This window comes from Pelmatolapia mariae, linkage group LG2, assembly GCF_036321145.2.
Source record: "Pelmatolapia mariae isolate MD_Pm_ZW linkage group LG2, Pm_UMD_F_2, whole genome shotgun sequence".
Taxonomy (NCBI): domain Eukaryota; kingdom Metazoa; phylum Chordata; class Actinopteri; order Cichliformes; family Cichlidae; genus Pelmatolapia; species Pelmatolapia mariae.
The window spans coordinates 22,469,500-22,490,996 of NC_086228.1; the positions used below are offsets into that span (position 1 = coordinate 22,469,500).

The 21,497-nt window shown below is 41.1% G+C and overlaps 2 protein-coding genes across 3 annotated transcripts; both read left to right on the plus strand.

Annotated features, from left to right (window-relative positions):
• The first annotated feature begins 2,259 nt into the window (after nucleotides 1–2,259).
• tspan6 (tetraspanin 6) lies at nucleotides 2,260–10,809 on the plus strand. Of its 2 annotated transcripts, XM_063494680.1 has the most exons (9): nucleotides 2,260–2,333; nucleotides 2,446–2,553; nucleotides 6,202–6,390; nucleotides 6,472–6,546; nucleotides 6,869–6,961; nucleotides 7,202–7,357; nucleotides 7,474–7,557; nucleotides 10,017–10,102; nucleotides 10,195–10,809. In XM_063494680.1, the coding sequence occupies exons 2-8, from the start codon at nucleotides 2,467–2,469 to the stop codon at nucleotides 10,083–10,085; spliced, it is 753 nt and encodes a 250-aa protein (XP_063350750.1). In that variant the 5' UTR covers nucleotides 2,260–2,333; nucleotides 2,446–2,466; the 3' UTR covers nucleotides 10,086–10,102; nucleotides 10,195–10,809. The 2 variants fall into 2 exon arrangements, with proteins under 2 accessions (XP_063350750.1, XP_063350744.1); XM_063494674.1 differs by lacking the exon at nucleotides 2,260–2,333 and having other exon boundaries at nucleotides 2,340–2,553.
• A 2,891-nt stretch (nucleotides 10,810–13,700) lies between these two features.
• On the plus strand, nucleotides 13,701–15,412 carry mid1ip1l (MID1 interacting protein 1, like). Its single transcript, XM_063486002.1, has 2 exons — nucleotides 13,701–13,830; nucleotides 14,166–15,412. The coding sequence occupies exon 2, from the start codon at nucleotides 14,252–14,254 to the stop codon at nucleotides 14,726–14,728; it is 477 nt and encodes a 158-aa protein (XP_063342072.1). The 5' UTR covers nucleotides 13,701–13,830; nucleotides 14,166–14,251; the 3' UTR covers nucleotides 14,729–15,412.
• Nucleotides 15,413–21,497: the final 6,085 nt, after the last annotated feature.

Here is a 21,497-nt window from a genome sequence, read left to right on the forward strand (position 1 = left end):
AATATTTATTTAGAATTAAGTTTATTAAAAAAAAAAGTCCTAAGTAAATCTCTGGTCCAGCCTTCAATGAGTGATCCACACTTCGCAAATTTGCCTCAGACCCAAACGCTACACAGCAAGTGGATAACTCAGTTTGTCAAAATCACACAATAAACCCCGCATAGCCAAAAAGCCACAACCATGAATACCACAGCAAACTGGGACAGCTGCAATTCTCGGAAGTCAGAACCATTTCTTAGGGGGATGGGATGTAATTAGCCAGGAATTGCTAAATTTATGAGCTTCTGGGCTCATGCTGCAACCTGTTTTACAAAAAAACAAATGACCTTATGAGATAACCAGAGATTAAGAGATTAAACATACAGTCATAAGAATAACTTGATGACAGGTCTGTTGACAGGACTCCCCCACCCCTATGTGTGGGGTCTAAACACAGAAACAAATCCTAAAAAATGGTCTATCCTGGCTAGAGATGGCACGATACCACTTTTTTATGTCCGATACCGATATCATAAATTTGGATATCTGCCGATACCGATATGAATCTGATATAGTGTGTTTTTTAATCAATAAAACTTTTTTTTATATCTTGCTGCATTTTGTATAAGTTCATACTCAGGTTTAAATAAACAACAACACTAAAGCTATTCTGTTATACCTGTATGTAAAAAATACACTGCATCCAAAATATTTCATAGTTCAGCAATACTGATCAATTTAATAAACTTAAACCTGCACCATCCTTCCTATTCTGGTATTTTAAAGAGTACTTAGCAGAAATATTAAGCAACCTAACTAATAGGGTTGCAAACTCCCAGCAAAAAAAAATAGGTAACCACCCCCCACCCCCCACCTCATGATGCTTAATCGACGTAATCAACTTTAATTTGATGCAGTGTGGAAAAAAATGCACAGAAATAAATTATTTTTCAAGAATAATTAAATAGATTCAACATCTTTCTTCAACAGAATTGCAAACTGCACAGATCGTACCTTCCCAAATGAAAAAGTAGTATAGCTTACTAGGGTATATTAGACTTAACAGTTACTATATACAGTAATGGACTTCTATACATTTTACATCAGGTTAAAACTTTGGGTGTAAGATTCAGATAATTATTTATTAAAAGCTAGACATTTTAAATGAGAATAAGAAAGAAAAGTATGTCTTTGTGCCCCCCTTTTCCCTGTTAATGCCCTATCGGCCCCCCTGGTTAAACTTTGCTAGATCCGCCCCTGCACAGTTACCAGCCGTCAGCTACGTAGAAAAGGATCCTGGTCTGGAAAGTAATATTAAATAAATTCTAACAACAGCTTATCAAGGTTAAACGTGCTGCTGTTGTTCAGCCGCTGGTTTCCTCTTTCTGGTGCAAAGTGGGCCAAAAACAAAGAAGAGAGATGGACTCGGGACAGAAAAGCTGATCAGCTGATCATTAATCAGTTTCAGGATTGAAGTAGCAGCAGGAGAGGGAGGGAGAGAGAAGAGGCACTCGCTCCATATATCGGTTGTTAAGCTTAACGTGGGAATGCTTTACAAAGATTCAGAGATGAACTTACACACTTGCTTTACTTCTCTCTGGGATCACTTCCTCTGAGATGAAATGCCGGTTTGGTAGCGAGGCTACAAATACACACAGCCGCTCTATCACGTGAGCACATTGCTCCGACGTGCTACAGTTATGAGCCGAGTTACGCAGTGTCGCAAGTTTTGTGAGGTGCTTTTTTTGTTATTTAATGGATCGGATTACGATCCAGTAATTTACGTCAGTATCGGACCGATACCGATACGTAATATCAAAGCAGTCCATCTCTAATCCTGGCAAGGAAAATGAAAACTACTGCTGCACAGGCAGAATCACACACAGGTAAACAGCTATTCACTAACTCCCAGTCCCTCACTAAGTAAAGGAAGCACCCAGCCTCTCCTCCATGTGCAGGATCAGCTGGTAACACTAAAAGCTGCGAACATTTCCCACTGCTTGCACCTCTTTATGGTTCCATCAGCTGGTATTGGTCTAGAAACACTTTCCATACAGTATCACTCCTGTGCAGGAAGGCTAACATCAGCAGAAAACAAGAAGAAATTAATTATATTGAAAAACTGAAGCAGTAAATGACTTCACATCAAACAGTCCGAGTGGGACCCTGTGGCGGCACAATTCTTGCCCCCGGACCGCATGTTGGACACCGTTTCCCTTAAAAAAAAACCCGTCGCAGCTGGGCTTTTATTTTGACAGCTGTGTGCGCGTGTGGTGTTTTACCGCTGTCGCTGTTGCGGACTTGACGCTAGTCTGTCGAGCTGAGCTGTTTATCCTTCAGGAAAGTGAGTCTGGGTAAGTGACGACACTTCCCCCTCTCTCCTCGGATCCAGAACTTTTTTCCCTTCTTCTCTCTTCGTTTCTGGACGCTGGGAAGTGAAGCTTTTTCCTCTTTCTCTTTTTTCAGTTAAAAAACTTAAACACCAACATGTCGCCACCGTCTCGACGGCTTCAGACGAAGCCAGTGATTACCTGCCTGAAGACTTTCCTCATCTCCTACAGCCTAATTTTCTGGGTGAGTCGCCGGACTTGCAAAAGGGAAGGGGAGGAGGGGGCTACAGGCTAACGAAGGAGCAACAATGGGCTCCGAGCAGTGGCTATGCCAACGAGGCTTACGACACGGTTTCTTGAAATCACTGCAGAAGTTAAATTTTCTGAAAAAAAATGTCCTCGAGTCAGATCAGAGATGGTTTTATGTCGACGGTAATAACCACTTGTGGAAAAAAAATCCACCCAGTGTTCGCCTTTATTACCCCTGGAAGTTGCCGTTAGCCGTTAAAGTACACTAATAAAGTCACTAATGCACTTCTCAAACCTCAGTGTCACTTAGTTTTTATTTTGTTTGTTTGTTTTTTGTTTTTTTAAACGGATATTTTAGCATTACATCTTATGTCAGACTGAAACTTAATTAAACTTAATGTTTAATTAACTACGAGGAAATTAATATGGTGACCCGATCCCAGGTGACTCGTGGAAGGCTTTTAATTTGACTGTATTCCTCCCGTTTCTCCATTAAACTGTTAAAATTGTTGACCTTGTGCCACATTACCGCTAAACATTCGGGATGCATTCATATGTCTGCTTTGAGACCCTTTTTTCTTGTGAGATAACATATCTTGACTTGTGTAAACTAGAGCCAGACAAAGTGTGGGACAAGGCACCTGGTCGCCTAGGAGTAAGTCCTGTATAATCGTCTATAGTGGTTATTTTGCTCATTTACCAGTCCATCAGTAAAACCAGCAAACATTTTGACCAGTAGTCGATGCCATTAGATGTATGTTGTTGGTTTACTTTGTTTTTGTTGCCACACTCTCATCACAGTGTCCTTTGGCCTTTAGCCAGTGTAAAATTGGTGTTACACAGCAGATTGACTGTCATCACAATCTGTGATCAGTTATCTTTTTTACACCCCTTGGCAGATAAATCAGTACACTCCTATTAATGTCTGATAAAAGAGTCTTGCAGTAACTCTGGGGAATAAAAACTCTCAGTTTGTGTTGCTGTTAACCTGTGCTGCCATATAGTGATCATCTCATCCTAGCATTTCATCTCATCTAGTTCTCAGTTTTTTGTTCCTCTTTTCTTTTTTTAATGCACAGCTGTTGTTCAAAACCTCTGCATACTTCTCAGAATAGAGGATTTGATGTAGGGCTTCAACTAGTAATTTTTCTTCCACACAGTTTGCTGAAACTGTTATTTTTTATGAGTAGATGATTAATGGTTTTGTCTGAAAATGTCAGAGATAATTTGATGATTACAGCTCAGTTTCATATCATGATAAGATGACATTTCATTGAAGCTGGGCTAAGGGTTTTCTATACACGTGCAACAAGAATACTAAATGAGATGATTTATGGAATAAAACACAGATTGGAGTGCAGAATAACTCTTCAGATTTCTTGTTTACTCTAACCAGAAGTGCAAAACAAAACTGTTTAAAGCTCCATAGTTAATCATTTAATTTTCGTACATAGATTATTTCATTTGATCTAGTGCTAATTTGCAGCTGTGGTTGGATGGTTTTCCTTAGGGAAGTACAAATGTTTAGAAGAAAAATGCAGTTTTTCATTTTTATTAATGAATTTATTTTTAGCTAGTTTATTTTGGGTCCCCTTTTTGTATCGGTGAAACAAAGATTTCTTCATCAGGTCCAACATAACCTGGGGCTAGTGAAAAAGTACATTGGGCAACTTGTTACCACTTCCTCTTTTTGTACCAGTGACTGTGTTTCCACCAGTCACTTCCCCTTTGAAGCAAACTTTTAAAGATGGTGATGTTTTTAGCTTCTCCAATCCAAGCCAGTTTGTTTTACACCGTGACAGCGAAGCTGAATTAGTAAGTGTTTAATTAAAGATGTGCGTGTGCAAACTGCAAGCTTAGACTCTCAGATATTTGGTAAACTTTGCTGTAGGCTCACAGCAGTCAGCGTGTCTCCAGCAACAATAACAGCAGGGATGAGCCTACAGGGGCTCAAAGCTTACTTGTTTTTTTGTTTGTTTGTTTTTAATTAGTGGTATATAAATTAACTGACTTTTGTGGGCCAATTTAAAAAAATAAAAGGGCACAATAAAAGTCTGATATAGTGGCCTACAGAGGATCAAGTATTCTGTTTACAATGCCTCATTTTAATATAATGACCCAACTTTCAGTTAACACACTGTCTGAAGAGTTAGTCAGCCAAAACAGATCAAATTGATCTTCAGTGTCTTTCCTGCATTAGAAACATGTTGGCAACTCCAAATGACAATGTAATTGGATCATAATTAAAAACATTTAAATAGGGGTTTCATAAACTTGTGCATAAAATATTATTTTACTAATCAGATTGCCAGAAGTTACAGCAAAATGCACTGTTTATCAGCGGGGGGGGGGGGGGGGGGGGGGGGGGGGGTGACGTTGATCAAAAGTGGTTTTACTTTGATTTCCTGAGTCATAGGTTAAAATGTGTTTATCAATTGGTCAGGAATAAGAAAATGCAACGACTTAATGTTCTTGCTTTAACTATACACAGGCTTATTTTGAACTAGGAAAAACCCTGATCTAATTTGCACATATTACATAGCAGAGCAACCTGTTATCATCTTTAGGTAATATATATCAGTGAAACCCTGCTTCCCTTGGTTATTTACAGGAGTAAAAACTGATTATATCTTCAAATTAGAGCTTGTAGGTTTAAATTTCTGCAGTTGGGAAATTATAACATGTTGTTTTACTATTTTCACAGTTTAATAACCAAAAATAAACGCAACAGTAATTTCTTGTTGCCAGACCCATTTACGCTTAAATCATGTTTCTTCACAAAATGAAACAAACAAACACAAGCTTGTCTGTGGAGGAAAACAGATGCTTACAGTTGTTCTCAGTGTTAGTCTTTGCTCTGAGCAAACAGCCCTGTGAGGCTCCTGCTTCTGCTAACACAGAGTTCAGGGCTGTGCTTTTATCTGACAATTTATTGCTGCTGCCTGGCTGAGCCGATGCCTCCCCTCAGGCTAATGACTTGTGTGGGGGAGCGTTAAAGGAAAAGCTGCTGAGATTGAGATTAAATCACAGACTGAGGCTTGAATCCCAGGCGTGTTCTTACTAAAACACGCGAGGCAGGTAGATGAATAATCCACAGCATATTAAGCGTGTATTGTGAACGGAAAGGCTGTATCCTGTTTGCCTCAGATACAATCTACCCCCTGCCTCATCTACATTTGCTCCCCTGAGATCAGTGCAGATTTAATAAAGGAAGTCACTAAGGGAAATTGTGTTTTCTGTGGATGCAGACCGACACGGTTCTCAAGTAGAAGTGTCCTGAGATTCAATGTAGATCACCAGTCCGTCAAAGTACATACTCATGCAGAATAATAGATTTAGAATGTTTTTAAGTGTCTTCTTTATATTTTGGAAGCTGAAGTCAGTAGATATTTTTTCCCCTCCTGGTGATCCACAGATAAAATAATTAGCTTTCTCTTTCTTTAATTAAGCTGCTCATTGTTTATGGTTTTCCCTAGAGCTACATAATAAATTGAAATGAAATGATTGTGTTCCTGAATGCTAACCACACTCTTAAGTAACTGGTTGGTCTTGACCCGTATCAATCACAGGTCCTAAAAGCCTTCCTTGCGTTTGTCTGTTGATCTTTGATGCTTGAGCTGACTCGCCCTTCTGTTGTCTCCAGGTCACAGGCGTGATCCTGCTGGCCGTTGGTGTGTGGGGGAAGGTAAGCTTGGAGGCCTATTTCTCCCTGGCTGCTGAGGAGAGCACCAACGCGCCATATGTCCTCATCGGGACCGGAGCCATCATCGTTATCTTCGGACTGTTCGGCTGCTTCGCCACATGCCGTGGCAGCCCGTGGATGCTCAAACTGGTCGGTGAAAGAGCAGTAGGAAACATTCCCAGTCTCAGAGATGACCTTGCATGACTGTTTTTTGTCTTTTGTGTTTCTCAGTATGCCATGTTTTTGACCTTGGTCTTCCTGGCTGAGCTCGTGGCAGGAGTTTCAGGCTTCATCTTCAGGCATGAGGTGAGGAAATGGAAATATTTTTTGACATGAGGTGGGTTAAACTTACAGTTGGAACGCTTGAATCAAAATGAAACTGTAACATGACACTGAGGGAATGTTTGTCATTTATTTTCACGGGTGAAAGTTTCTTGAAACAGGTTAAAACAAGTTCAACATCACAAACGGTGAAATCGTGCAATCACATGAGCGTGTGCAGCGTCTGCAGCAAAAAGATGAATACCACTATTGTGATACCCGTTATCTCTCAGTCAGGTTTCAGCTAGCACAACTCAAAGTCAACCCCTCTGTTATGTATGTGACTCCTTTATTTTGAACTCATCAGATCAAAGCCACACTGGACAACGTGTACAAAAACGCAGTGAAAAACTACAACAGCACGGACAGCAAGAATCCAGTGGACACCATCCAGAGGAATGTAAGTGGGAGATTTTCCATCACCCTAGTGGCGTTGCATTTATCTGACTTTATGTTTCTCTGTACACACCAGAGGGCTCTTGTTTATATGAGAACATTTTAAAGGTCAACTCAACACTGAACGCACAGGAGCACTCTCCTTGAGCCATGTTGCTCTCATCACTGAAGGTGTCTTCTCAAAGGGTGAATCCACAACATAGCTTTGTTTTCATTTTTTTTTGTTGTGACTCTTTGCTTTTAGTTGCACTGCTGCGGGGTGTATAATTACACAGACTGGAACAATACAAAGTACTTTGAAGAGAAAGGCATCCCGGTCAGCTGCTGTAAAGACAGCGATAACTGCTCACCAGAAACACTGAAGGATCTTGCCAAGGCTGAGAATGTGGTGTACACAACGGTGAGTTTGGAACAAGCAGTTCATCTCAAAAATGGTCAGCTGTATTTGTAAAAGGTTTTGGTTCAATATAACTTTCTGTTTAATTCTGTTTTTTGTTTTTTTGTCTTGTTGTGAAGGGCTGCTTTGCGCTGGTGAGCACCACAATGGAGAACAACCTGGGAATAATTGCTGGGATTTCTTTTGGAATTGCGTTCTTTCAGGTATGTCTAATATTCTGTTAGATGGAAACAGTTTGTGGCTACAAACCGAAGGAAAGCTGAACAATTGAACATCTGAAGCCGGATGTAGGAACCAATTAGTATTGTTTTTCTTGAAGTAATAACCAACCTATGTTAATTCAGTTAAATGTGATTTATGTAGTGCCAATTCACAACGGTCACCCCAAGCCACTTTATATTATAAGGTGAAGACCCTAAAATGTTAGAGAGAGAGCCCAACAACCAAATTATCCTATGAGCAAGGACTTGGTGACTGTGGGAAGAAAGAACTCCCAGCAAAACCACCCTCGGGGAGAGGCAACCACAGAGAGGCGAGGACAGAACACAAACTGTGGGAGAGTAGACAAAAGTTTGTGACGTGCAGTATTGGCATGTAAACACGTCAGGATTGAAAAGAGGAGTGGAGAAAAATCCTCACCGTATTATTGTAACTATGGGAATGTTTCAGGCTCACCTGATCCTGCTTTAACAAAAAGGAATGTTTTAAGCCTAAGGAATCACAGCAGTCTGCCTCAAAGTAACAAATATAAGAAAAGGTTTTTCATTGTCACTTTGAGACAGGATGTTTCTACTCTCTGTTCTGTTAATGAAAAAGCTCAGTTTTCACCACATTAGGATGAAAATAAAAGGACAGGCAGATCAACTGGAGGGTTTGTCTTGATTTTTTATTTATTTATTTATTTTTATTTTTTTTTGCTGTGACCCACCTCTACTAACCAACAAACAGGAACACAGCAGGAAATGATTTTCAACAGTGAAGAAAATCTAGTTGAATTGTGGCAACATAAGCTTGTTTGTGTGATGTGTTCTCCAGCTGTTCTCAAGACTGCACCAAGGGGGACGTAGCATGGAGACCTAGAGCAGAGCCACAGCAGCTGTGCATCTTGGCTCTGATTCAGCAGTTATTCCCCTCATACAGTCTACATTCTGATATCAGACTCAAGTTTATTGAGCCACGTTGCCCAGTGTGCATTGCTAAAATCACTTGTAGGTCATTTTTGCACAAAGCAGCAACATGCCGCTCCAAAAGTGGCCACTTGAGACAAGCCCCAAATCAAGCCAGTCACCATAGTCTCCCGTGAATCAATATTTAAAGCATTTATAAAGCCATAAAATTTGGGAATTACCCCAAATTCTTTTCATACCTCCACTTAATAATCATCTTTCACAGATGCTATATTATCGACTGGTTCTTTGTCATGCTGAAGTTTTTGTATACTTCTTTTCCACCATTGTAGCACGGGTGTGGAGATGGATCTTCCTAGTTCTTTCAGAGTGACTCACAGTGTAGTTAATGTTTACAGTTACTTGTAGCCTGTCTGAGCATTAGTGTGGCTGCTCCATGCAAAGCTCTGACTTAGAGTAAGTGAAGGTTATAAGTGGAAAACTGTGCAACCTGTGGTTCTGCGGTATAGCCACAGTTTTCCAGTCATACGAGAAGTCAAGTCACTTTTATTTATGTAGACTTGACCCAAGTGCTTTCCAGTTAAGACAAATGTAAAATCTTTCCAAGTCTCCAGAAACCAACACAAAACCTGAGTAAACAAACAACATTGCTACAGTAATGATGAAAATCATTTAAATACCCAGTTTAAACAGCCCCTAAATGAAATAGGTCACTATAATCACCCATGTTTTGAATTTATTTCAAACATGAGCCATAAGGAAAGAATAATTATAAAACATGTTTAAATTACCATAACATTGTCTGATTATCCATCTAGTAATTTTTTTTGTCACTGACCTTGGTTGTCGGGGCAGGGGTCTAAGCATAGACACCCAGACATCTGCTCCAGCTCCTCACAGAAGTGTTCTCAAACCAGCTGAGAGACAGTATCTGTCAAACATGTCCTGGGTCTGCCCCATGGCCTCCTCCCAATTGAAAGTGCTTGAAACACCTCACATAGGAGGCGTCCCAGGAGGCATCCTGGTCAGGATGCTCAAATCATCTCCCCAAATGACTGAGCTCCTCCACCTTATCTCTAAGGTTAATTTCTGTCTCTTATATCCACGATGCCCAATGCTCGTGGACATTAGTGAGAGCAGGGACGCAGATCGACGGGCAATTGAACAGCTTTGCTTTTACATTCAGCTCTCTTCTCCTCAGCAGATCAGTACAGCTGCCACGTTATCCAGCATCCATCCACACAAAAATATAAAAACCCAGGAATTATCAAAGTATAAGAAAGAGAATCATTTAAAAGTTGACTTAAAAAAAACTAAAAATGGGACAAAAGAACAGAATAATTTAATGCAGATATCATGCGTCTTGCTAATGAATACAAGATGTAAATAAATCTGTGAAAACACAAAAAAGGAAGTAATTGTTGCTTGGTTTTTTTTGTTTTGTTTTTTAATTAATTTAAGGTTTCAGGAAGCCATAGAAAATTTTCAGATGTCAGTTTGGGCTGCAGATTGAAATTTGTGTACTATGGTTTCAGCTCATTGGGATATTCCTGGCCTGCTGCTTGTCTCGATACATCACCAACAACCAGTATGAGATGGTCTAACAGTCACCCTTCCAAAGGTATGTCTTTTATCAGGGAGTTATCATAACAGCTAAGTCATACAGATTGTTCTGAGGAGGATTTGTAACTGGCTTTCTGCTTCTATTTGCAGGTCACTGATGCGAACGGAGTTGGGATTTTAATATTTTGTGTTTGTGTTTCTTATCATGTAATTTTAGAGATGGAAGACACTTACCGCTTTTTCTTTTATTCAATCTCACCAATGCACAAGGGAATCATGTCTGCGGAGCATCAAAAAGGGAGAATACTCGAAACTTGGTGTGACCAAAAATAAAACATTTCACAGGTCATTTGTTATTCTGGGAGTAAATTAGGGAAATTACATTAAGTGTTTATGTTGTGTATTAGTGTCACTTTTTTATTTGAGTTAATTTGACAGCAACATTTTCATTTCTTGTTTCGCAGTTGCCTTGTTTTATCATTTTTTCGCTAGTAGTCTGTAGCTGAGCAGATGAAATGTAGACGGTAATAAGCTGTTAATGTTAAACTTCTGTGTATCTTTATGTGTGAAGCCTATATAAGCCCTAGAAATGGACAGGTCACCTTCCTGAAATCAAATACAAATGATTTATAGGAGCTGTGTGGGAAAGCGAGCCCTACCAATTATGTGTGCCAACTACACCTGACTTCTTACCACAGTTTTCAGTGTTAGTGTTATTCTTGTGTGGATGCATGTGAAATACTTGAAAATAAAAGATGAAATCCAGTGTCTCTGACAGTGTACGTTCTTAGCAACTCTCTGTACAGCTGTTTGCTCACAAAAAAAAGAAAGAAAGAAGGAAACACAAATATTCTGGCAGCACATGATTTTTGGCAGACAAACATGCCCTGGATATTTGGGGCCTTTAGAAGAATGCTAATAAACTTCAAGATATGAAAGCATCTCAGTTTGTCAGTGGAAGACAACTTTATGGATTTAAATAGCATGTTTGATGTGTGATTAAAGTAACTGCACATAAAAATACAAAATACCAAAAATGCCTGAATGATCAAATAAGAATTTACCATCCACTTTGTCAAGATTCTCATTTTTTCATAATGCACTCTAATTGCATCTGTAATGTAAAGACCTATCACAGTTACACTATTAAACTACACACTAAAAACACAGTGTGGCCTTTAACTTTTATCCAGGGCTGTGGCTGACAGCCAGGAAAACCAGACTCCCCTTCATTACCCAACTTCTATAATTTGCAGGGGTGAAGTTAAAGGGTGAACACCACATTGTTCTTCACTTCTACCACTCAGCATAGTTAGAGATGTAAACAGCTGTAACAAGGCTACACGCTGTCAGCTCGATCACCTCGTTGTTGAATCTAGTGCTTCACTGCAGCTGTTGTGTTTTCACAGGCTAGTCGTTTCTCCTAATGTGTATGAAGGTGGTAGGTCTTTTCGCAATGGTTTGATATTTCATTCGAATAAACCTTTTTTCGTTCTGAAAAAATATGAGCCTGGAAGACTTGGGGAAAAATTATTATTGTGGCCAAATAATAAAAGCACAACCTACTTCTCTTTAATTTCAGGTTTCACTGTTTGCATAGCAAAAGGAACAGTCACTGGGTGTAGCTGACATGATGTGCACGTGCAGGAGTTATAACCACCAGTTATACCTCTGTGCTTTGGTAATATTCCATTGTTGACAAAATAAATATCAACACAGTCTATGCTGATTGAACTCAAAACTTCTACAAAGGCCTGAGAGATGTTGCTCATTTGCAGTTTGTTAAATAAAGTTTCCTGAGAGTTGGTGCGTAGTACTGTTAATCCTACAGCGCCACTGAGTTAGCGCATGAAGATGACCAGTACTGGAATGTAACTTAGTACATTTAAACTGTGTTTCTAAACTCTGATACTTGACACTGCTTGTTTTACGTTTTCTGGTGCTCGCCTGCTACAACATGCTTAATTGCATCATTTAATACTTGCATGAACTCATGTTAACTTACAGGATATGAGCACATAAATATTTTATGGGAGAAAAGAATGTGTTTGGGCAATTGGGCCCATTCCTTCAGTGAGGAGAGTGAACTTGAAGACAGTAAGTGTTTCATGAAGTTCCAGAGAGTAGTTATCAATGATAGACACACTCGGACACACAGAACCATACAATCACACATTGAATGCTTCTAAGAAAATTTAGTTGATGTTCATTAAAATAAAAATACAATTTTGAATAAATCTCCTAAAAACATGAGCATATGCAGAAAACTGTGACATTTTAGTGCCCTTATAGCGCTTTATTGCCCTGGGGTAACCAGTTTCTGGTGGGGTCAAATTTGATTTGCATGATGTTTGACGCAAGGACACAGACCATTTTTGTAGCTTTGCCTCTGTACACCAACACATTAGACTGTAAATAAATAATTGAATTCATGCTGATGAATACAAGCAGGCTTCTATAAATATGTATAAGCTTTGGCTATTGCTCACAGCTTAGACACAGGCAACTTGTGACATGCTTTTCAAAGCACTGACTGCTGGTTTTACTCAGGAAAATTGCAGGTGAAACTAATCCAATAATGCAGGGATGTCAAACTCATTTTACATGACGCACCAAATGCAGCTCCACTTTGATCCTTAGTGTGGCAAATGAATGAAACTCCACCCTTTGTCAGTGTAAAGAAGTTTCAACTTCACATTTAATCCCTTAGATATCTTAATATAAGGAAAATTTGTTTCAACAGTTTTTCTACACGATAAAGAAATGCTGCTGTAGTAAATGAAAGAAGTCTGCCAGCATGACTCTTTGGGCTTAAATTGGAAGAAATAAATGTGTAAATTCACAGTAAATTATCCCATAATTATAAAACAGAAAATTGTTATTTTACAGAAAATGTCCTTTTTTGTTTGGTTCTTTTTTTCTTCTTTTACTGTGGACCTAAACAAAACAGAAATGTCTACTTTTCTGTAATTGTATTGTTTATTTATTTATTAATTAACTGGTGCACTAAGAATGGCATTGAGGGCGATCTTTATCAGTGGAAAAAGCTGTAAAACTGAAAATACAGCTAAAAGCCTGAAATTTATGGCAGACTTTTAGGGACACCCGTGACACAGTGGATGCTCCACCTGGTGACACGTGCTGCTCCTGGGGTCATGTCTCGTTTGGATGAGTGTATTGCATCAGCGAGGACGCTTTAGTTGAACCGACACAACTTAACCGCGAGGCGGCAGTGCTGTGCAAGATATATACAAGCCAATAAAGGACGGTGTGTGGGTGTGGGTGTGTGTGTGTGGGGGGGGGGGGGGGGAGGGGGGAATCAGACTATGCTTAGTTGAATCTTAAACCATCTATGAGTTCAACTCTTGACAAACCCGACATGCAAAGAGCTGCACGGAGACTTACATCAGTGTTGCCTTCAGGGGGCAAACGGCCCGGAAAAGATGCGCAGTAAACAGGGTGCAGCTAATTGCAGGCGAGCCCAGAACAAACAAATTTGAGTGGCTGCTGCCAGATCTCATTTCATTGGTCAATTTTGGATCAGACGCTGCAGAAGCCCCGCCTGCAGTTGTCATGCTGCCCAACTGGCTCTGCAGTAAAACCCAAAGAGGCCGGACTTTTATTCCTTCCTACCGCCCAACCCGGCTGCTGGGTATAAAACGAGCGCTTATCTGTCAGTCAGCTGGAGAAATTTGTATTTTTCTTCCCAGCGGGTGCTGTACGCTGCCTGAGAAGACTTGAGTTAACCAACCGGGACACCAGGAAAGCTTTCCCTCAGGTTTGCAGGTCAGTCTTTTACTCAGTGCCTCTCTAACAGAAGGGATGTTTGAATTTCAGCAACAGGAAATCGAGGTCATAGTGATGTGCTTCGGGCATGATGGTATAGATTTGAAGCACACGGAAGTCTTATTCATCTGTTTTCTATTAGAGATGTCAGCCCGCTGTGTCGTTCTCCTGCAGCTAGGCTTTAGGCCGGCGTGCTGCAGGTGTTTCATTGTCCGTGCTGATTATGTAAAGCCGTCTCAGAGGGATTTGGCCTCGCTGTGCTGCATTTCTGCAGAGTCTGATCAATCTCCCTGCACCTTTCCTGCATCCTAATCATCCCTCCCTTCATCTTGCAGATCACCAAAAAAGAAAGCCAAACAGCTCTGCCTTTAAAGATCCACCTCACCCGTCTGCGCAACACTGTAACCTTACAGCCTTCAAAATGATGCAGATCAGCAGCGACTCCGTCGGCAACAAGCACTCCCTCATTAATGTCATGCACCGCTTCATTGCGGCCGCCAACAACATGGACGAGACCATCATGGTGCCGAGCCTGCTGCGAGACGTGCCGCTGGACGAGCAGCAGGCTAACAACAACAACGAACCGCCGTGCAGCAACAAGCAGAGGGACATGTACGAGCATTACCTGCTGCTCAAGTCCATAAAGAACGACATGGAGTGGGGTCTGCTGAAGAGGGAGGTGAGCAGCGGTGCCAGCTTCCTGGAGATGGCGGTGAAGCAGGAAGAGCAGCAGGCGGTGAAGGGAGACATACACGTGGATGACAACGCTGACCTGCAGCATCAGTTTCATTATCACCTCAGAGGACTGTTTGGCGTGCTGTCCAAGCTGACCATGCAGGCAGACCACCTCACCAACAGGTACAAGAGGGAAATTGGAGGAGGAAACTTCATGAGATAGAAGTAACTGCATCTGTTTTCCTCGCCCTTTTCTCCTCCTCAAACTGACTTGAAATAGTGAGGTGTTTTGTGATGGGCCAGATCTCTTCCAAAACTCTCAGATGGACAGTAAACTGACCAGGGCAACCACTCCTGGCTTCTCCTGCTGCTGAATAACACTCAAACTTCAATCCTGCTCCTCCGCCCCCTCCCATCAAATACATTAAAAAAAAACCAGTGATCCCTGCGCATGTCGTCAGCCTGCCTCTTTTGGAGAGGCTGGCATGTTCGTGCTTGGTGGAGGTTTACTGAATCAAGTCCTGATGAAGCACAGCTCTGATTTTAGGCAGAACGATTTCCCTCGCGTGATCTGCATTTCAAATTTACATGAATTTCAAGTTGAAGTGAATAAAGTTTCTGCCCATAGGAGGTATTGAATGCTGGCTATTCTGTCCCTCCTTGTAAAAATGGTCATTTTATTAAAGCTGAGCTGAAGGGTTCCTGCCTGCAGAGGTTTTAAAGCGTTCCACTCAATGCTACAACAAGGTGTGCCTTGACTTTTTGTACCATACCCTGTTCAATTCCTTCCCACATTGTCACTGTAAGTTGTTCATTATATAGCTTAAATGTTTGTCTATGGAAACTTAATTTGAAAATCCAATTTTATATTGATGCAGTAAAATGGAAATAAACATGAAGCTAATAATGTTTGTCTTGTCTGTCATTAGTAACAGGAAGGATGTTCAGACTCCCTCAAGTAGCCTGCCTATAAATAGATGTTTACCTCCATCTCTACTCGGATGTAATCTAGTCTCCGATGTGACATTCTTGGCGAAAGATGATACTTTAGCTAAACTTCTGAGGGGAAACCCTTAAAACGTATAGATGTTGGTCAGGCCTGTGCAATGTTAATGTTTCGAAATGAGTATGTGGATGTTGCAAGAGTAATTCTAGAAGGGTTTTAGCTGGGGGTGGCAATTTTGGCACTAAATGAGTAAGCAGTGCTGGGATCTCAACACCATTTAATCTTGTATCTGATGCAAATTGCCTGGAGTCTGTTTTAAGCACTTCAGTATATCATCTAAAGTACATGGGCACAAGTTTATATTTTTAAAAGTGTAACTGGACTCTTACCTCAATGCATATTCAGGCCAAGTTGCTTAAATCTTTAAAAACTGGGCAATGAAATCCTTAAACTTGACTTAGCTGAAATCAAAATGCCAAACAATCGGTTTCAGAATGTTAAACCCTAAACTTTCCCATCAGAACTGAATAATCCTGAAACAAAGTTCAAATCTCACACTGTACAAATGGTAGCTGCAAGAGGACAAATGGCAGTAAAGCAAACTGAGCCATCAGTGTTGATAAGACTTTATTTGGGTGAGACAATAAATTTGATAAATAATAAAACAGCAAATGGTGACAGAGAACATGGTCTGTGGAACCTCAAGTAGTTTTGGAAGATTTGCTTCATCACATTTAGTTGATCTGTAAGTTGCTCCAACCAGAAGCCCATCAATCCATCCATCGCTGAGTAAAGCCCTCCCCTTAGCAACAGCTCCACCAAGAGCAGCCAATCCAGTTGCAAAGAGTCCCTCCCCCTCTCTCTTTTCTCTCTCAAAGGCACAGCAGTGATTAAGAGATTGTAATGTGGTGAGGGGCATCCAGGAAGCAATGGGTCCAACACACTGGCGCTCCTCTGGCGAGCAGCAGCGAGGACGCTGGGGTCAGGGAGTTTGCATGGAAAGTGCTGTGGCGAGAGGCTGCAGTTCTCCTCTGTCTCCTCTCACAATGGGCCTCACAGATGGCTGCGAATCAAAATGGCTGTGCTGGTCAGTGTGCCTCAGCCCACTCAGATAAACTGGGTTAACCCAACTGGTGACAGCTGGCTGCATGGGGAATTAAAAAAGAAAGAAATGCAACCTTTACACTGATCTAATTTATAACTAAGAAATAAATCCATGGGCATGTTTGCCTGTCTGTTCATTTATTTTTATTCTATTTCTAACTGTGCTTTAATTTGATGCTTGTAAAAATCCTCTGTACACACCAGCACATCACCAAATGGTTAGAGATTAGCTTTTAAATATAATGGAGTTCTTAGCTAGTACACAGTAAACAGCTGGTGGAGACCAAAAACTGAGCTTTTAGAGTAGATATTGGAATTACAATGTCCAGTTATATACAGTTAGGCCCATAATTTGTTGGACAAAGACACAGTTTTCATAGTTTTACCTTTGTAACCCAAATCTGGAGACCTTCAGCTTAAATTTAAGAAGGTTTTGCAAATGTTTTGAGTTAACTGTTCAGGAGTTATTGCACAGCACTCCATTTTTAGAGGCTTAAAATTAATTGGACAAACTAATATATTAAATATGAGGACTGGTTTTAATTCTTGGATGAAAATCATTTGCAGACAATGACTACCCAATGTTTGAAATCAGTGGACATGACCAATTGCTGTGCTTCCTCCACTGAGGTGCTCCTTTCCTGTGGCTGGCTTCAGTTGTTGCTTGAATTTGGGTCTGTCTGCATTCACTTTTGTATTGAATGACTGAAAAGCTGCTCTACTGGGCTCAGATCAGGTGACTGATTTGACGATTGAATATTATCCCAGTTCTTTAATTGAAGAATTCCTGGTTTGCTCCGTGTGCTACTGTGGTGGTGTACAGTAGCACCAACAAATTGGTGTCTTTTGCCTGCCAACAAATTAGTGATCTAACTGTGCAAACACAGCTGCAATAATGTTGCTCTGTGCTCATGCAGACTTCTGAATGTCTATATAAGCAAATGTTTGCTCAGAAGTTTGCTTGTTTTAACAGCTTTGCATGTGGCTACAAAACGAGTGTTTCAGGTTTATAGTAATGTTTGTTTTTTCTGTTTATATGTGTCTCTCACTCCTGCGGGCAGTTTATCCTTCAAGCTCGGGTCCTTTACCAGAGGCCTAGGAGCTTGAGGATCCTGCGCAGTATCTTAGTTGTTCCCAGGACTGTGCTCTTCTCGACAGAGATCTTCAATGTTGTTCCTGGGATCTGCTGGAGCCACTCGCCTAGCTTGGGATGCACTGCACTGAGTGCTCCAATTACCACTGGGACCACTGCTACCGTCACCCTCCACATGTTCTCCAGCTCTTCTCTGAGCTCTTGGTACTTCTTCAGCTTCTTGTGTTCCTTCTTCCTGATGTTGCTGTCATTCAGAACCGCTACATCTATCACTGTGGCCCTCTTCTTCCGTTTGTCTACCACCACTATATCCGCTTGGTTAGCCACCACCATTTTATCTGTCTGTATCTGGAAGTCCCACAGGAGCTTAGCTCGGTCATCCTCCACCACTCTTGGGTGCGTCTCCCATTTTGATCTCGGGACTTCCAGGCCATACTCGGCACTAGTGGTGCAACGGATCACGGTTGACTTGTAATCCGAACTGATCCCACTCCACGGTTCGGCACGCACGTGATCCGAAGATTCGAAAAAGAAGAAAAAAATGTATGTGTATGGTGCGCGTGGTGGGTCTGTCAAACGATAGTTATGGCCAGCGCTAGCGGTCCAAGTGGAGGAGCAGAGGAGTTTGCGGTATTTAAGCAGCCCTTTGCTGCCCAATCCGACCGGGCTAAAGCTATTACAAAAGCTATTGGGGTGTTTAGCTGCAGACCGGAGGCTGTATTCCATTGTGCAAAACAAGGGGTTTAAACTATGATGAACGTGCTTGAGCCATGCTATGATATCTCGTTCGCGTCCACTTTAGTGACAAGATTGTTCCAAGCATGTATGAGCAGGAGAAGTTTAAAGTTATGGCTGAACTGTCCCAGGCATCTTCTGTTGCCCCAACTACTACAAATGGGTGGACCTCCAGGGCAACGGAAAGCTACGTGACCGTGACAGCTCATTATATCACAGCAGAGTGCGATATAATGAGCGGTATGCATTATTGTAGGGTCTACCTTACAATATAAAGCGCCTTGAGGTGACTGTTGTTGTGTTTTGGTGCTTTATAAATAAAACTGAATTGAATTGAGTGGTAGATACAAAGCCCTGTACTGCCCTATATTGTACCATTTTTTTTTTTAAATAATTGCGTGGAATGAGTCTTGAGTTGAATGTTTTTAACAGGCAAAAAATACTTCAATAAGTAAATGTTAAATTTTTGTCTTTTTTCTTTTTTTGCTGATCCGAAAATTGATCCAATCCGTGACTTAAAACCGTGATCCGATCCGAACCGTGAGATTTTTGATCCGTTGCACCACTACTCGGCACAGATGTTTCTGTATACTATGCTGGCCGCTTAGTTATGGTGTTCCATGTATGCCCTGCCTGCTAGCATCTTGCACCCTGCTGTTATGTGCTGGATTGTCTCAGGGGCATCTTTACACAGCCTGCACCTGGGGTCTTGCATCGTGTGGTAGACCCCAGCCTCTATGGATCTTGTGCTCAGAGCTGTCTTTGAGTCCAGCTCTGTCCAGCCACTGGTACATTGAAGCTATTTATATTTAACCCACCCTCCATCATCCATCCTTTTAACCATTTATCTACTTATCCTGTTGTGGACAAGAGGCAGGGTACATCCTGGACATCACAGATTTCTTAGATTTTAAGGATTTCATTGTGAAATATTTTAATCTCTTAGGTAGGAGCAGGTCTTCGGTAACCTCTGACACCAGGGAAACTATCTTTTAGCACTCAAACTGTCTGAAACATATTCTATTTTAAAAAATCAAGGGTTTAGCGCACTAAATTATTTGTTTAGTCAGACATTTCTTCCTGTAAACTAGTGAAATCCTTGTAATGTTGTTTTCCAGCCAAACAAATCTCCAATGGTCTGAACCATGACACTGATATTCTGTAATACAGCTCTGACTGCAAAAGTCTCCCAGGTCACGTTAATGTCTTGAGAAACCCGAGAGCAAATGGTTGTGACCGCTGAGTACACTGCAGATTTCAAGATGCTCCACAGCAGTGATGAGGAAGTGCTGTTTCACCAGGCGGTGACACTTTATGCTTCACTGGCTGGGTTATATTTAAAATGTTAGATGGCTCTTTGTGTAATATAATCTGTTTTAATTCATCATAGTTGTGTCTATAAAAAGGAACCCCAGTGTAAATGTTCTTCAGATACCTGATATTTTTGGCACAGGTAGGGTGTTCCAACGTGTTTTGGCAATGTGACCGGCAGACCTAGGGACATGGCAGTCATTTGGTGTTGAAAGGACTGCTTGGATGGCAGATCTCTGCCCAGCTCCACTTGCCAGCATGAGGCTGCGTGACTGGAGACATGGCAGCGGCTGCTGTCACTTCTCCCAGGAGCAATTTCTATTGCTCAACAGCTGTAAAACTCCAGTCTGATGCGGATAAAGAGCCAGACAGAGCAGGTCAATTTAACCTCATACAGGCACAGGAGCACCAGTAATCACAAATATAGCCTTATATCTGCTCTTACAGTACCATTATATACAGTATCTCCCTGCCGCACCTACAACACGTTTGCTCTTATCACTTCCTTACCCGCATGTTGACCTTTTTATGGTGACAACATTGCTCCCTGAGCAAACACCTTAGCACATTCACTGTAATGTTTGCTTTAATAGGCCAGCACGTTTCAAAACCTCTGAGTTAGCTTCAGAATCAAACAAAAGGTGCAAACTTCAAACTGTGAATTCTCACCAAGGAAACATTTATTTAAGTCAAGGAAAAGGCCTCACACAGGCTCTTACCTTTCTGTCAATGGTGGAAGAAAGATCGTGATTTGCTCAAAAAGAACCCACGCTGTAGTTTTACTCTTCATAGTTTTCTTTTTTTTGTAATATATGCAGCTTTATTTTTAATTTTGCAATATGACCCACAGCATGCAGCTTCAATTGAACATAAAATAAAATAAAAGGCTGTAAAAATATGAGATGCAGATATGAAAATAAATATGAAGTATCAAAGTATAAATATGAATCACACAAAATATCTTCACAATACAAGTATATTTACAATTATTACAAGCTTCTGAACCCCAGGTTAGTCACACATCATCACTTTGAGTGCTCAGTAAGATTAGAAAAAGCACAATATAAATACCATTTTGTCACAAGGAGAAACTAACTAGAGGTTAAAAGCAGTGTTACCAGAATCTAAAAATACTCTGCCGTTCAAGTTTTAACTCGGGTAGAGGTACAAAAAGTATACAAAGTAAAAGTGCTCATCAGACAGCAGAAGGTGCGAGATTACTGCCGCTGAGACTTCAAGCTGAAATCAGTGTATTTATTGTTTCAGCAGGTTATAGGTTAACCTGCATCACGCCAGCTGTTCTTGCACGTACCCCTGCAATAAAAAGGCAATCTCGGCAGCTATATCTACTGTCAGCATGTGACCCACATCACAAACCTCACTAAGATATCCATGAGAACATATTTTAACTCTGAGTTTAAAACATCAATGATAAATAAATGTGTGAAAAAGTGTTCAAATTAAGATTAAAGTGCATATGCTGCACCTTAACTCAGGTGCTTGATTCTTTGAGACTACATTTGAAGAAGCCCTCCAGCATGTTTGCAGCTGGTCCCAAAGGTAACAGTTGCTTGTTATCCAAACAAGTTAGTGGTTGTTGATGCGATGCGGTTGTATGTTGCCTGCATGCAGCAGAATTAGGGTTGCTAGGCATTGCCCTGACGTAAAATCGTCTCATGTGAAGCCCGCATCGAGACCTACAATGCTCTGCCTTGTGCTGCAGAGATAATGTGAACCGGCACGTTCACTGATGTCATTAACATTTCTGCGGGTGCGACTTCTGCCTGACTGCACAAGAGGAGC